Raw genomic sequence first — 13,670 nt, 5'->3', positions numbered from 1 at the left:
ACAAGGTACTAAGTAATGCTTACTTCCAATTTCAAATGCTCTATACACTTATATCCCGAACCAGCATGATGATATAACTATCGATAGTGACATAGTCAATGTCACACACATTAAAAATATGAGAAAGAGTAATTGAAGCAAGGTTATGGCAGGAAACGAAAATTGGTGAGGATCAGTTTGGATTTATGCCAGGAAGAGGGACAACAGATGCAATATTTGCGCTAAGGTGATTGATGGAGAAATATAGAGAGATGCAAGTGGATCTGCACATGGTGTTTATAGATCTGGAAAAGGCATACGACAGAGTGGCCAGGCAGGAGGTATGGAGGTGTATGAGGAAGAAGGGGGTGTCGGAGAAGTACGTGAGGTTGGTGAAGGAGATGTATGAGGGAACAGAAACTCGGGTCAGGTCTAGTGTCGGCATGACAGAAGGGTTCCCTGTTGTCGTAGGGCTACACCAAGGGTCAGCTCTGAGCCCTTACCTCTTTGACCTGGTCATGGATGTACTAGTGGAGGATGTCAAGAAGGAGGCACCACGGAGCATGCTGTTTGCTGATGACATTGTTCTATGCGAATCATCCCGAGAGAAGCTTGAAAATACCCTGGAAGAGTGGAGAAAGGCATTGGAGGAGAGCGGCATGAGAATTAACCGGGTGAAGACTGAATATATGTCAACGGGGAGTGACGAGGATATCGTCATACGACTCCAGGGTGAAAGGCTAATTTCAGGGAAGAAATTCAAGTACCTTGGGTCAGTTGTCGAGAGGAATGGTGACCCGGATGAGGAAATACAGCACCGAATAACATGCGGTTGGATGAATTGGATGAAGATGAGCGGGGTCCTGTGCGACAAGAGAGTGAGTTGTAAGAGGAAAGGAAAGCTCTATAAGATGGTGGTGAGGCCGGCGATGCTCCATGGTGCGGAGACATGGCCTATAACCAAGGCACAGGAGAGGAAGATGGAGATGCGGATGTTGAGATGGATGAGTGGTGTGACAAAGAAGGACAGGATAAGGAATGACTACATCAGAGGGACGGTTAAGGTGGGACCAATTGGCAAGAAGATACAAAAAAGTAGGCTGAGGTGGTTTGGACATGTTGAGAGGAAGGGTGAGGAGTATGTTGGTAAACGAGTGGAGTATATGGAGTTGGAGGGAAGGAGGAAAAGAGGCAGGTCCAAGCTCAGGTGGAGGGATAAGATGACAGAGGATCTTAGGGAGAAAGGATGGAGTCCGAAGGATGCCCTGGACCGGAGGACTTGGAAGAGGAAGGTTAAAGATTGGTGCGCTGACCCCGTTTAACATGGGATAAGGCAGAGTGAAAGAAGAAGAAGAAGTGACATAGTCAATGAGGCATCTCTTGTTTGTGTCATCTCTCCATCTGAACTTGTGCACATCTCTATTTTGAAACATGGTATTAGCAATGACTAGTCCACGTCCTGAGCAGAAGGCAAGTAAATACTTAGCATTATTATTATTAGTCTTTACCCTTTTCTCCAAATTTTTCCAAAATGTTCCTATATGTCTGGTGGGATTAATTTTCTACTTTGCTGTTCATATCTCCAACAAAGACCACTTTTTCCATTTTCCATCAGCTGCTCTAATGCCTGTTCTAATGACTCAAAAAATTCCTCCATTTCTTCCTTTGAAGAACCTTTTGTGGGACCATAGGCACAAATACATTTCATTATCCATGTCCCCATTATGAAGTTTTCTCACGTAACTCTTCTTGAAACTGCTTTCAATCACTAAGTTTATCTGAATGCTATCACTACTCCTTCCTTTCCTTGGTCATTATTGGCAGAACACAACATCCTGTACTTATAATTTAGTAAGATCTCACCGGTTTTTGTCTTCTTTATCTCAGTAATGCCAAGTGGTACTTTCCAATTCTTCTGCAAGTTCGATTTACTTTCCATTAATACTCCTTATGTTGATAGTTCCTATTTTCCTGACTTTAAATTTTTCAGGAAATGACAACGTATACTAAAATATCGATTAAAAAAACTTTAATCAATACCTTCCTATATTTCAGCAATGTTACATTGCCATCTTTTGGGAACATAAAACTATGATATGTGCACTCAGGCACTAACAACGAGCAAATGAGGCTGAAGAAGGCAACTGGCATTGGTCCTACAGGTGCCACCCCTAGCGGGCTAAATTGGATTGTCTTGGCTGATGTTTTAAGGATGCAAGCTTCCCAAATTTAGCGCCATCTCATGCACCTAAATTTGTTGAGATTTGGGAAGTTTTTTAGAGCTAAGGCTGATTCCAAGAACAATCTTTCATATTTATATTTGCTACGGTGTAGCAAAGTGGCTTTCTTCCAGCGTATTCTGTGGTGGGTATCTAGTGCATGGTCCGCAAGTCCTGAGTGGCTGTATTGGTGAAATGGTGAAACCGGATGTATTCTTTGTGTTCAGATATCCTGTCTGTTTGGCCATAGTAGGACAGTTTATAGCTGCAAGGGAGGACCTGGTAAACTCCTGGTAGGTCTAGGGGAAGTGGCTGGTCTTTGATGGAGCAGATAAGGGATGCCAATTTCTTATGTGGTTTGTAACAGGTAGTCGGGTCATATTTTTTTAGGATATTTATGAGCTTTTCAGATGTGCCCTGGATATACAGAATGGTTGATAGATTTAGAGTAATCTCTGCTATGAAGTGTGTGTGTATGGGGGGGGGGTTAACTGGTTTTAATATTTTCTAGATTTTTTGGGAGTTGTAACCATTGGCTAAGAAGATGTTAAGGATATAGTTAAGCTCAGTAGTTAGGAAATTATTGTCTGAACAGATTAATTTAGCCCTGTTATATAGGGTTTTTATAATCCCATATTGTTGTGTGTGTGTGTGTGTGGGGGGGTGATTGTTGGTGAATGTATCTACCTGTATGGGTCGGTTTTCTGTAAATAGAGAAAGCCAGGGTTCCATCGGGCTGGAATGTAATCAGAGTGACTAGAAAAGGGAGACTGTTGTTTTCTTTTTCCAAGGTGAATTGGATTCTGGGGTGTTGATTGTTTAAGTGTGTTAGGAAGTTGTGGAGTATGTCTGAGCCATGTGGCCAAATAGAGAATACACCATCCATGTAGTGTAGCCAGACAGTGGGTTTTTGTGGGGCTGAGTTTAAGGCTTTTTCTTCAAGGCTCCATAAAGAAGTTTGCCAGTGGTGGTGGAGAACCCAAGGCTGTGCCCTTTATCTGTTTGTAGAATTTTCCCTGCCAAATGAAATAGCCTTAGTTCATGATGAACTGAAATAGGGCTGAGATATCAGGAGGAAATTTGACTTGGATGAGATCTAAGGTATCTTTGAGTGGGACATTTGTGATTAAGGAGGAGACATCAAAACTGACCATTATGGCAGTGTGAGAGGTTCTCTATAATGGCTTGATTAAAGTTTTTTAATTAATATTTTAGTGTATGTGTAACCAATGTATAAGTTTATCTACAAGAATTCCTATAATCATATAAGTTCATATAAGTTATATGAATTTTATAAATCATGTAAGTTCCTATAATCATTTAAGTTACAGTAAACTCTTGGAGTTAATAGACTCATCATGGGAGGCCCATTCAACCAACAAATTGTCTGTCATAATGAATTTTGAAATTATTTACACTCCTTGCTTTCACAATATATTTCACTCACCAACAACTCTCCATGTAAACAATCTGCTCCTCATACCCTCTTCACCACATCTTTATACAATTTTCAGGGATGGCTTATTATTAGTAACACATATTATTATTATTTTTATTGATCTCAGAAATGTTTACATATATACAATAATCATCTTGAGTGACATTCCAACATGTTATTTTACAAAGTACAGCAACCAAGTGTTGCAGATTGTGGTTCATCTTCTATATTAGATTTCTATACAAAAATTAATAATATTTTTTTATTATTAAAATTATGATTATATATTATGTGTTTACAACACGTATTGTTCTGGTTTCTAACACTGAAATTCATACAGTTTTTTTTTTTTTGTGTAATGTATTAATAATAGTTACTGTAGTTGAACTCTTGGGGTGACCCTGTAACCCCTAGAGAGTGCATCCCCTGGGTGGCGGATAGGGGAGCCCACCATGCGTGTGCATGTGCGTGCTTGTGTGTATATATGGTGGGGTGGTCCGAATATACTGAATAAGGACTCATGGACCAACAGGGCCATAAGGGGCGATCATCTCGATTGTAAGGGAAGTGGCACTTCCATGGACCCCCTAGCTGGATCTATCCTCTTTTTCTTCTACTTTGAGGAAGATCCACTTACTTTAATCTTTCCTATAAGGCTTTATCAGCCAACTCTTCTCATTTTATGACACTTATGCTATTAGAGTACTCGAAGGCCATGAGGTCTTTTCATTTCTGACCTTACAACTATGCCTTCTCTATAAACCTTACTATAATTCTTCTATAATCTACTCTTTCCCCCTTCAATATACCCTATTCCTCCTATGGGTTTAAATTTGGAAGAAGGCTAGTTCAGAAGCCTTAAAGTAGTCCTATCACTGATCTATTCCATCATCAAGCTAGTCCCCTTACATACAGAACATAATTCTACTCGTAAGCTGACAGAAAAAGATAATCGGATTGAATCTATGGGAAATGACCCTGGAATGGAAAAAGGAAAACGAAAATGGAAACGACAAAATATAATACACATAGCAAACTGGAATGTAAGAGGAATAGCATATAAAGAAATAGAATTAGACCAGTTATTAAATGAAAGAAATTGTAAAATAGCAGTAATCACTGAGACAAAAAAGAAATTAAAAGGAACTATGAGAACTGAAAATTTTAATGTGATATACAGTGGAGTCTGCAGAGACCAAAGAGCACAAGCAGGAGTCATGATTTGGATTCATAACTCCCTTTCAAAACAGTTAAAACATTATAAATTATGGAATGAAAGAATAATAGAAGCTAGAATAAAAATAGATAGAGGCTATTTAACAATAATTGGTTTATATGCCCCAGAAGAAGGAAGAGAACAGGATAATATTGATTTTTATAATCAGCTACAAAACATATATAATAAAATAAATAAAAACGATTACATAATTTTAGCAGGAGACTTAAATGCAAGAATTGGAAACACGAAAATTAACAATAACATAGGAATACTTGGAGAACATACTCTAAACAGGAATGGTAAAAAATTGATTGACTCTGTAGTTTATAATAACCTAAAAATAATGAATTCCTTCTATAAACATAAAGACATACATAAATATACTTGGGCAGCAAGAGGATGGAAATCAATATTAGATTATTTTATATTAAATGAAAAAACATCAAAATTTTTACTAGATGTTAGAGTTTACAGAGGATATGAAATAAGCAGTGACCACTTCCTTGTTAAAATAAAATTAAGATTACCAGATTACCACCTAAATGGCTACAAGTAACAAGAACAGAAAGAAAATTTGAAACATTTGTTTATAAAACTAGACTATTGAATGACACAAATGTACAATGGCTATATGAACAAAGAATTAACCGATATCTAGATAAAATAAAACAAAATGAAGAAATAGAATGGCTTAATATAAAAATGATACTAAATGCAGCAGCAAATGAAAGCTTAGGAAAGACCAAAAAATTCAATAAAAGGAAAAACTCAAGATCTGGGATGATACAATCAAAGAAATAATCAAAAAGAAAAAAGAAGCCTATCACAAATGGTTAAGCAGTAAAAGATTAGAAGATGAAATAGAATATAAAAAAATAAGAGCCATAGCTAAAAGCGAAGTCAGAAAAAGACATAGAGAATCATGGAACAAATTTGTTTCTAATTTAGAACATGATTTATATAAAATAAGACCCAATGTATATAAGATTTTGAAACACTTAAATGCAGATACCAAAGAAAACATAAAATTAAACACTGAATTGAAATTAGAAGAATTTCTAAATTACTGCACAGAATTGTGGACAGACAAATATTTTAAAAAAGACAACTGGCAAACAATTAACAAAAATGAAAAGGAAATAACTAAAGAAGAATTAGAAATCAGCCTGAAAGAAACAAGAAACGGAAAATCACCAGGAGAAGATATGCTAGGTTCAGAACTATATAAATATGCAGGAACAAGATTCAAAGAAATACTCTTATTATTTTTAAATAAAATTTATTCAACTGGTACCCCCCCCCCCCCAATAGAATGGAAAAAAGCAAATTGTGATTCCTATCTTTAAAAAAGGTAATAGAGATGACCCTAAAAACTATAGCGGTATCAGTATACTAAATTCCTGTTACAAAATATATAGCTGAATCTTAAATAGCAAACTAATGAAATATTCAGAAAACTTTATTTTAGAAGTACAGAATGGATTTAGAAAAGGACGATCATGTATAGACCCGGCCTTTTGCCTAAAATTAATAATAGAGAAAAGACAGGGGTGCGCGAGTAGTGTCTGGCGCCTGTGTGCAAAACTTTAGTTGGGACCCCTATACCCAGTAGCATGCCAGTAATGTCCTGCACCTCTGTGCAAAATTTAGTTGCTGACCCTATCCCCTCCCTTCAATAAAAGAATCTCTTTAAAAAAACGTTTTTTTTTTAAAGTATTTCCTCCTCTTTGGCACCTTTACTATCCTGGCGCCTGCGTGCGTGCGTCACACACATTGCACATATGGTCAGCACGCCCCTGAGAAAAGAAGAGAATACAATTTAGAAACACATATTGCATTTATTGACTTTGAAAAAGCATTTGACATATTTAACATATTAAAAGAAAAACAAATACCAAATAATATCCTACAAGCTATCATAAGTATATATGAAAATAATCGCATACAAATAAGATTAAATCACGAGCTATCATATACGAGAGAGATAAACCAAGGGGTCCGACAGGGATGTCCCCTCTCAGCAACTCTTTTTAATATTTACTTAAATGAAATAATAATAAAATGGAATAAAAATTTCCATCAAGGAATTAAACTTTCTCCTACAGTGAACTTAAACACTCTCCTTTTTGCCAACGACCAAATAATAATTACAAATTCTGAAGATAACATACAGAAAGCTATTTTAGATCTTAATGAGATAGCCAAAGATTATGGTATGATAATATCAAGAGAAAAATCAAAAACTATAGCCTTTAAAGGACAAGATCCAGCAAGAACTAAAATAGTAATAGATAACAAGATCTTAGAACAGGTGAATCCATTTAACTACCTAGGATATATGATCACATATGAAAATGAAAAAGATATAAACGTAAAAATTGCAAAATGTTTAAAAATAACAGTTGTAATTAACTCTATATTTAAACCAAACCTTTATCTGTTTCAAAAACAAACCAGACTAAAAGCATACGATACATTAGCCCTACCAGTCTTAATGTATAGAAGCGAAATCTGGACAATAAAACAAAAAGACAAAGATTAATAACAGCAGAAATGAAGTTTATGAGAAAAACTGCAAAGTATACCCTATTTGATCACAAAAGAAACGAAGAAATCATGAAAGAATTAAACCAAGAACCAGTAATAGAAAAAATTAAAAAATATAAACATAAATGGATGGAACATGTTCAAAGAATGAAAACAGAACGATTACCAAAACAAGCCTTAAAGTACAAGCCATTAGGAAAAAGAAAATCAGGACGTCCTCTTAAACGATTCAACGATGACTTCTAAGGCCGGAACAGGCCATGCTAGGCTTAAATCCTTGATACGCATGATGATGACTGTAGTTGATAATTTATAGTTGCAATTGAATAAGATTACATTTTTACAGTATTTGTACAATAACAATAAATTATATGTATTTACAGTTTTTGCTTTAATGTATTTAAGTGCTGTAGTTGTAATAAATGGAATTTATTGTTGATCTCAGTTGACGTGTAATTTCTCAGCTTGCATCCTCAAAACTTTTTATTAAGCTTATCTGAGGATGACACCAGTTAGTTATTGTTTATTGGTTTGATTGCTGTGTTGGAGGCTGATGTTTAATAAATCTGATATTCACTACAGCTGTAGGATGAGAAATTCATTCACATGCTTGCACACACAATAATTTGGAATGTCATGATGTGTCACTGAACTGGAAAGCCTTAACTAATATATATTATGTTTCATTAAGTTTGTAAGGTGTGTAGGATGCATATTTCTCATTCATAGTATGTCTTTAAGGCCCATTTCAGTTTATTGTAGTTTGTAAGGTTCCTGTATTCAAATGATAGTTTATTTAGCATACCTGAGATAGAGGCTTCGAGTGGCTTTTCTGTAGTGATTATTATATTTATATGTGATGTAATTAGTTGTCTGAAGTCTTATACAGTATGTATTTTTGGCTGTCCTTGAGTTGGCATCATCATAGCTACATAGTGACATAAGGGTTTTGTTGTTAGTATTTTGTGTTCTGACATTGCGGTGTGTATAAAGCCAGCATTGTCTCTGTTCCCAAAAGATCAGCTTTATCATTTCATACTGTAATGATATTAATCTATTTAGTTTATAGTGTGCATAGAATGCATATGTTGTTATAGTGTATCTTAGTATATTTTGGCATAGTGCTTGGTTTATTAGTGTTTTTAGGCATATGGGAACTATGTATTTTAACCTGTAGATTTTGCCAGTTATTGTTTGGAGTTTGTTTTGTAGATGGTTTATGTGGTTATTCCAGTTCATATCTGCATCAAAGTAAATTCCAAGGTATATTGTTTCAACCTGAGTGATGGTAGTGGTTTTACTGATGTGTGTGTTTTTTATGTTGGAGAGTGGATGTTGGATGGTTATATATTTGTTATCAACTGTCGAGTCAGTGGATTTCTGAATATCATTAATTTTGTCTTATCAGAGTTTAGGTGTACGGAGTTTTTGGTGACCCAGTTAATGCAGATTTATGTCATGCTGCATACTTGTTTGGCTGTGCTTGCATTATTATGGATGGATATTATAGCTATATCATCTGCATATTGGGAAGGTCTTGCCTTTGAGAAGTAGCTAGTTAATATCATGCATATAGATTTTTAATAGAGTTAGGGAGAGAACAGCCCCATGTGGCACTCCACAGGTTATTGGTAGCTCTCTAATCCAGTTTGACCCGATGTGTGTGATATGTTTTCTATTTTGTTTCTAAACCACATGTGCTTTTCATGTCTTTACTTATCTTAGCTTTTCTAATAAGGTTTGATGCGTGAGTGTGTCAAATGCTTTAGTCAAATCGATAAAGGCTACTGTGACAGTTTTGTTTTTATCTAAGGAGTTATTAAATTATGTCTGTAAAATCTTCCAAGAGAGATGTTGTTCCCTTATTTTTTCTGAAAACCATATTGTGTTTTGGGGATAATATGAAAGTTTGATATGATAGTAAATGTTTGCTTCCTTAGCATCATTTGATTGATAATTGGTAGTGTTTCTATGGGTCTGTAATTATTGATTAAATTTCTTTTTCCATTATAAAAATCAAGTGGATCTTAAATTCCAGCATTATTTCAAAGTTGAATACAGAAACTATAAAAGTCTCGTATGAAATTTGACCAGAGAGCTTACGGGAATACATTCGCCATCATTTACAAGTTGCCCTAGCCGGATCTTATAGGTGGCAAGACCGCTATCAAGCATCCGTATATTCGCCTCCTATTCGTCCATTTTGATAGGGTTTCACTGGCCTGACAGCTGTTTCAAATTGGTTGGTTTTCATCAGAGACCAGGCAGAAACCTTAAGAGAGAGAGCAAAAACTCTCAATACTAAGGAACTTGAAAATTTTTTTTTTCCATGTTTGTATATGGGTGTGATTATGGCAGTCTTTAATATACTTGGTATTTGTCTGGTTTTAAATATTTTATTTATTAATTTTAGTAGGATTGGACCGAGGCTAGTTGCATGTTGCTTGATATCCTTAGGTCTGATTCTGTCGATTCCTGGGCCTTTTTTTGGTTTGATTTGATGTATTACAGACAGAAGTTCTGCTTCTTTTATGGTTGGGAACCATTATGTCTGTTTTGCTTGTGGTCCAAGTGGAGGATCATGTTTTGTGATTGGAGGGAACTTTCTCTGTAGTTCTTGGATGGAGTCTACAAAGTATTGATTAAAGTCATTTGCTAGTTGTTGGATAGATTTAGTGTCTTTCATGAAGCTGTGTTTTATGGTTTCAGAAGCAGTGGTATTGGAAGCACAATTTAGCATCTCACTGATCAGTTGCCAGGTTTGTTGCATGTTATTTTATGCAGAGATTTATTGTCTCTGTAGTAGTTTCTTTTTACATTTATTATTTGCATCCTAAGGCGATTCCTTATCTTATATTCAGTTTTTAAAGCTGTGTTATTTGGATTTCATTTTAATTGTTTCCATAGGATATCCTTTCTGTGTATATCTAGGATTATGTTTTTCATTATCCAAGGATTTTGGCTTGTTTTTGAACAAATCCTGACTTTCTTTGCAGCTTTCTTATATTTCCTCCAGTGCAAGTTTAATGTTTAATAATATAATGTAATATACATTCAGTATATTACATGCATTGCATTGCATTACATTTGTTATATACATTCACTGCATTATATTACATATATTCATTATATTACATGCATTACATTACACATTAATTAATTGCATATTATTAATATATTCATTACCAAATTTTTGATACATATGATAGTATATTAGTAACCTAGTCAGATCAAATATTAAATTTATTGACTTTATCAGCTGTGAGATGTTAATGTGAATTATTTTTATTTATTTATTTATTTTTTTAAACTCTAGAGATCGTCCTTTCCCAGAACCTGTTATCAGGAATATTCTCTTCCAGATATTGCAGGGTTTATCATTTATGCACAAGCATGGATTTTTTCATCGTGATATTAAGCCAGAAAATCTCCTTTGTATGGGTCCTGAACTTATTAAAATTGCTGATTTTGGTCTTGCTAGAGAAATTCGCTCTCGTCCACCTTACACAGATTATGTATCAACTAGATGGTAAGTGAAAATTTCTAGAGAGAAAGACTAGTTGATATATTAACCTATACAGTATCAAGTGCTATGATTTATTCTATTACTCTGTGTTGGGTGTCCACATAATGGAAACTCAGAGAAATGAAAATGTGATACTCTTGACAAAGTTCATAGCTTATAATATAGGACAGTTATTAACATAACTGTCCTATATTATACCTATATCCAATGCACTAATCCTATATCCAATGCTATAGTCCTATATCCAATGCACTAATCTAAACTGTGTTTAGATTAGTGCATTGGATTGGAGACTGGCTATCTGATAGGTATCAACAAGTTGTGTATGGGGGTGCAATATCCAGGAAAAGGAAAGTCACTAGTGGAGTGCCTCAGGGGTCTGTTTTAGGGCCATTACTATTTAACTTGTATATTAATGATATTGGCGAAGATTTGGATGGAGATATTCAGTTGTTTACAGATGATGCAAAGTTGGGACGAACCATAAAGAGTAGTGAAGATGTTGTGGCCTTGCAAGAAGACTTGAATAAATTGAGTGATTGGGCAAGCAAATGGGGATGTGAGTTCAATGTTGCAAAATGTAAGGTTTTAAAATTTGGAAAACAAAGATGGGATGCAGAATTTATGCTTGGTGAGAATATATTGTTGGAAGTAGAGGAAATAAGAGATCTGGGGGTGATAGTGGATAAGGATCTAAAATTTAGGGGACACATCACCAAAATTGTGAAGACAACACAAAGACTTCTGGGAATGATGCGGAGGACACTGACGTGTAGAAGTAGGGAGATTCTTGTTCCATTGTATAAGGCTTTGATTAGGCCACACATGGACTATTGTGCCCAGATTTGGTCACCTGGTTTTCAGAAGGTTGAAGAGATGTTGGAAAGGGTCCAAAGGCGACTGACTAAGGTAGTTTCTGACCTCTGGAATGTCGAGTATGAGGAAAGATTGAAAAGATGTAATTTGCAGAGTCTAGTGGAGAGAAGGAAGAGGGGAGATATGATAGAGACCTACAAGTTGGTAAGGGGTTGTTATAGGATCAATGGTGGAGAAGTTCTACAGAGAATAGTGGGAGATCAGGGGAGAACCAGAGGTCATCCCTGGAAACTGTATAAAGAGGGTGTGAGTAGGGGAGTGAGAGGCAGGTTTTTTTCGTGCAGAGTTGTGAGTGATTGGAATGCCTTGCCTGAGAGTGTGGTGTCTGCAAGGAGTTCGAATGTGTTTAAGACACGGTATGATGAGATATGTGTGAGATAAAAGGACCTCCTAGATGAGTCTTTGACTCCATGAGGTCTTGTTTAATAATAATAATAATAACTGTAGAAACTTAAAACAGTACATCTGAAAAATAAAACCCTGAAATTAACAAAACATTGATACCAGAATTTATATTAAAAGGATGATAATTAAAAGAAATTTCACATAATTCAGAATTTTCTTGCACCACTCTGTTATATAAGGTTGTGAGACTGTTTCATTTATTTACTTTTTTTTAGTGACAACTGTGTAAAATTGTTGGATTTTAATTTATTTTTATATATAACATGAATTTTTTTTCTTTTAAATTACTTGATAACAAAAAGTACTTTTACTTATCAGGGGGATCTCTCTCTCTCTCTCTCTCTCTCTCCTATGTAAATTGAATTTTTAGTGTGTTATGAGAAATTTAATATGATTATTACTAGATTATCATTTCCTGTTTCAGACAGTTCAATTATGTATCTGCCTGGACAGATATTGCAGAAATTATGTATTTAATATGCAGTTGTTAGATGAATAGTAAATCCCACCTTAAGAGTGAGAAAGAATTTAAGTAGTTTTATTTAATCTTTACATTAATGATATAGGGAATGATTTGAGGGGATATTTTATATTTGTCAGCTGATATTACATAACTGGAGGTTAGTCAGTAGTTAATAAAGTCAATAGAGTTCTGCAGGATGATTTAAATAGACTGATATTATGGGCAAAGGGTAATGGTTTAATGTGGTAAAGTGTTAGGTTATGCACTTGCAGATACTGTGATATCTTGAAAATGCATAATCATGATACACAAGTTATGTATTACATTGATGGAACTGGATTGGGGGTGATGGTGGAGAGGAAGCTGAAGTTTAGAGGGCTTATTGAAAAGTAGACAAAATAGCTCAAATGATCACTTGAATGTTGAAGAATATACTGACAACCATGCTTAGAATTTGTGTCTTTCATTATAAAATTTCTTCACATGAATTCTTACAAAAGTCTGATTTATAATTTTATCATTATATTTAAATAGAGTTTGCTAAATATAAAATACCAAGTTCCTTTGGATTCATATAAAAGATTTCAAGATATGCTAAATGTAGTTAAACTTTATTGCTGTTCTTGCTCTATGGTAGTAACTTAACTGAATTTTATTGTTATTAGCGTTATTACCAGAGACCTCCAGGAAGTCAGGGACTCATTGAGGAATGTCACATATTATTATTATTGTTACCTGACACCTCCAGGGAATCCAAAGACTCATCAATGGAGGGCATCTACTCCACACTCTTCGTCTCCACCACTCAATCCAGCAACTACCACAAATCACAACTACCTTCATCATCTACAACTACCGCTGACCACCACCACACATAATCACAAACATCCATGCCCACGGTGGGATTCAAACCCACAGCCTTTTGGCTGGAGAGCAGACAAGCTAACCACTTGGCCAACCAGGCTGGCAAATCCTTGCTACTTGGTCTAAACTTAAAC

The 13,670-nt window shown here is 35.3% G+C and overlaps 1 protein-coding gene across 2 annotated transcripts in view; it reads left to right on the top strand.

Moving 5' to 3' along the window:
- Nucleotides 1–13,670, top strand: part of LOC150095350 (serine/threonine-protein kinase dyf-5) — a 337,365-nt gene that overhangs the window by 140,414 nt on the left and 183,281 nt on the right. For both annotated transcript variants that reach the window (XM_090410825.1, XM_090410826.1), the window contains exon 5: nucleotides 10,719–10,931. In XM_090410825.1, coding sequence (XP_090266951.1) covers nucleotides 10,719–10,931 — 213 coding nt within the window. The remainder of the gene's footprint in view (nucleotides 1–10,718; nucleotides 10,932–13,670) is intronic.

Source organism: Typopeltis vanoorti, chromosome 20, assembly GCF_054136105.1.
Source record: "Typopeltis vanoorti isolate ZY-2024b chromosome 20, IOZ_Tvanoo_1.0, whole genome shotgun sequence".
Classification (NCBI taxonomy): Eukaryota; Metazoa; Arthropoda; class Arachnida; order Uropygi; family Thelyphonidae; genus Typopeltis; species Typopeltis vanoorti.
Note: the sequence above shows the minus strand (reverse complement) of the source record. Positions and strands in the feature narration are given on the sequence as shown.